General features: G+C 77.9%; 1 protein-coding gene across 1 annotated transcript in view; it reads left to right on the top strand.

Moving 5' to 3' along the window:
- The window catches only part of QDPR (quinoid dihydropteridine reductase), a 10,744-nt gene that overhangs the window by 592 nt on the left and 9,939 nt on the right, over positions 1-213 (top strand). The window contains exon 2 of the mRNA XM_010576884.1: positions 61-153. Coding sequence (XP_010575186.1) covers positions 61-153 — 93 coding nt within the window. The remainder of the gene's footprint in view (positions 1-60; positions 154-213) is intronic.

Here is a 213-nt window from a genome sequence, read left to right as displayed (position 1 = left end):
GCCGCGTCCGGCGGGTCGGGGAGCGGGGCCGCTAACGCGCCGTTCCTCTCGCTGCGGCAGTGGGTGGCCAGCATCGACCTGGCGGAGAACGAGGACGCCAGCGCCAACGTGGTGGTGGGGGCGGCCGAGTCCTTCCCCGAGCAGGCCGAGCAGGTGGGTCCGCGGCGGGCTGCGGGGCGGCCCCGGGCGAGGCCGTGGAAGCGGGGCAGCCAG

Source organism: Haliaeetus leucocephalus, unplaced genomic scaffold (assembly GCF_000737465.1).
Source record: "Haliaeetus leucocephalus isolate CR32 unplaced genomic scaffold, Haliaeetus_leucocephalus-4.0 Scaffold545, whole genome shotgun sequence".
NCBI classification, from domain to species: Eukaryota; Metazoa; Chordata; class Aves; order Accipitriformes; family Accipitridae; genus Haliaeetus; species Haliaeetus leucocephalus.
Note: the sequence above shows the minus strand (reverse complement) of the source record. Positions and strands in the feature narration are given on the sequence as shown.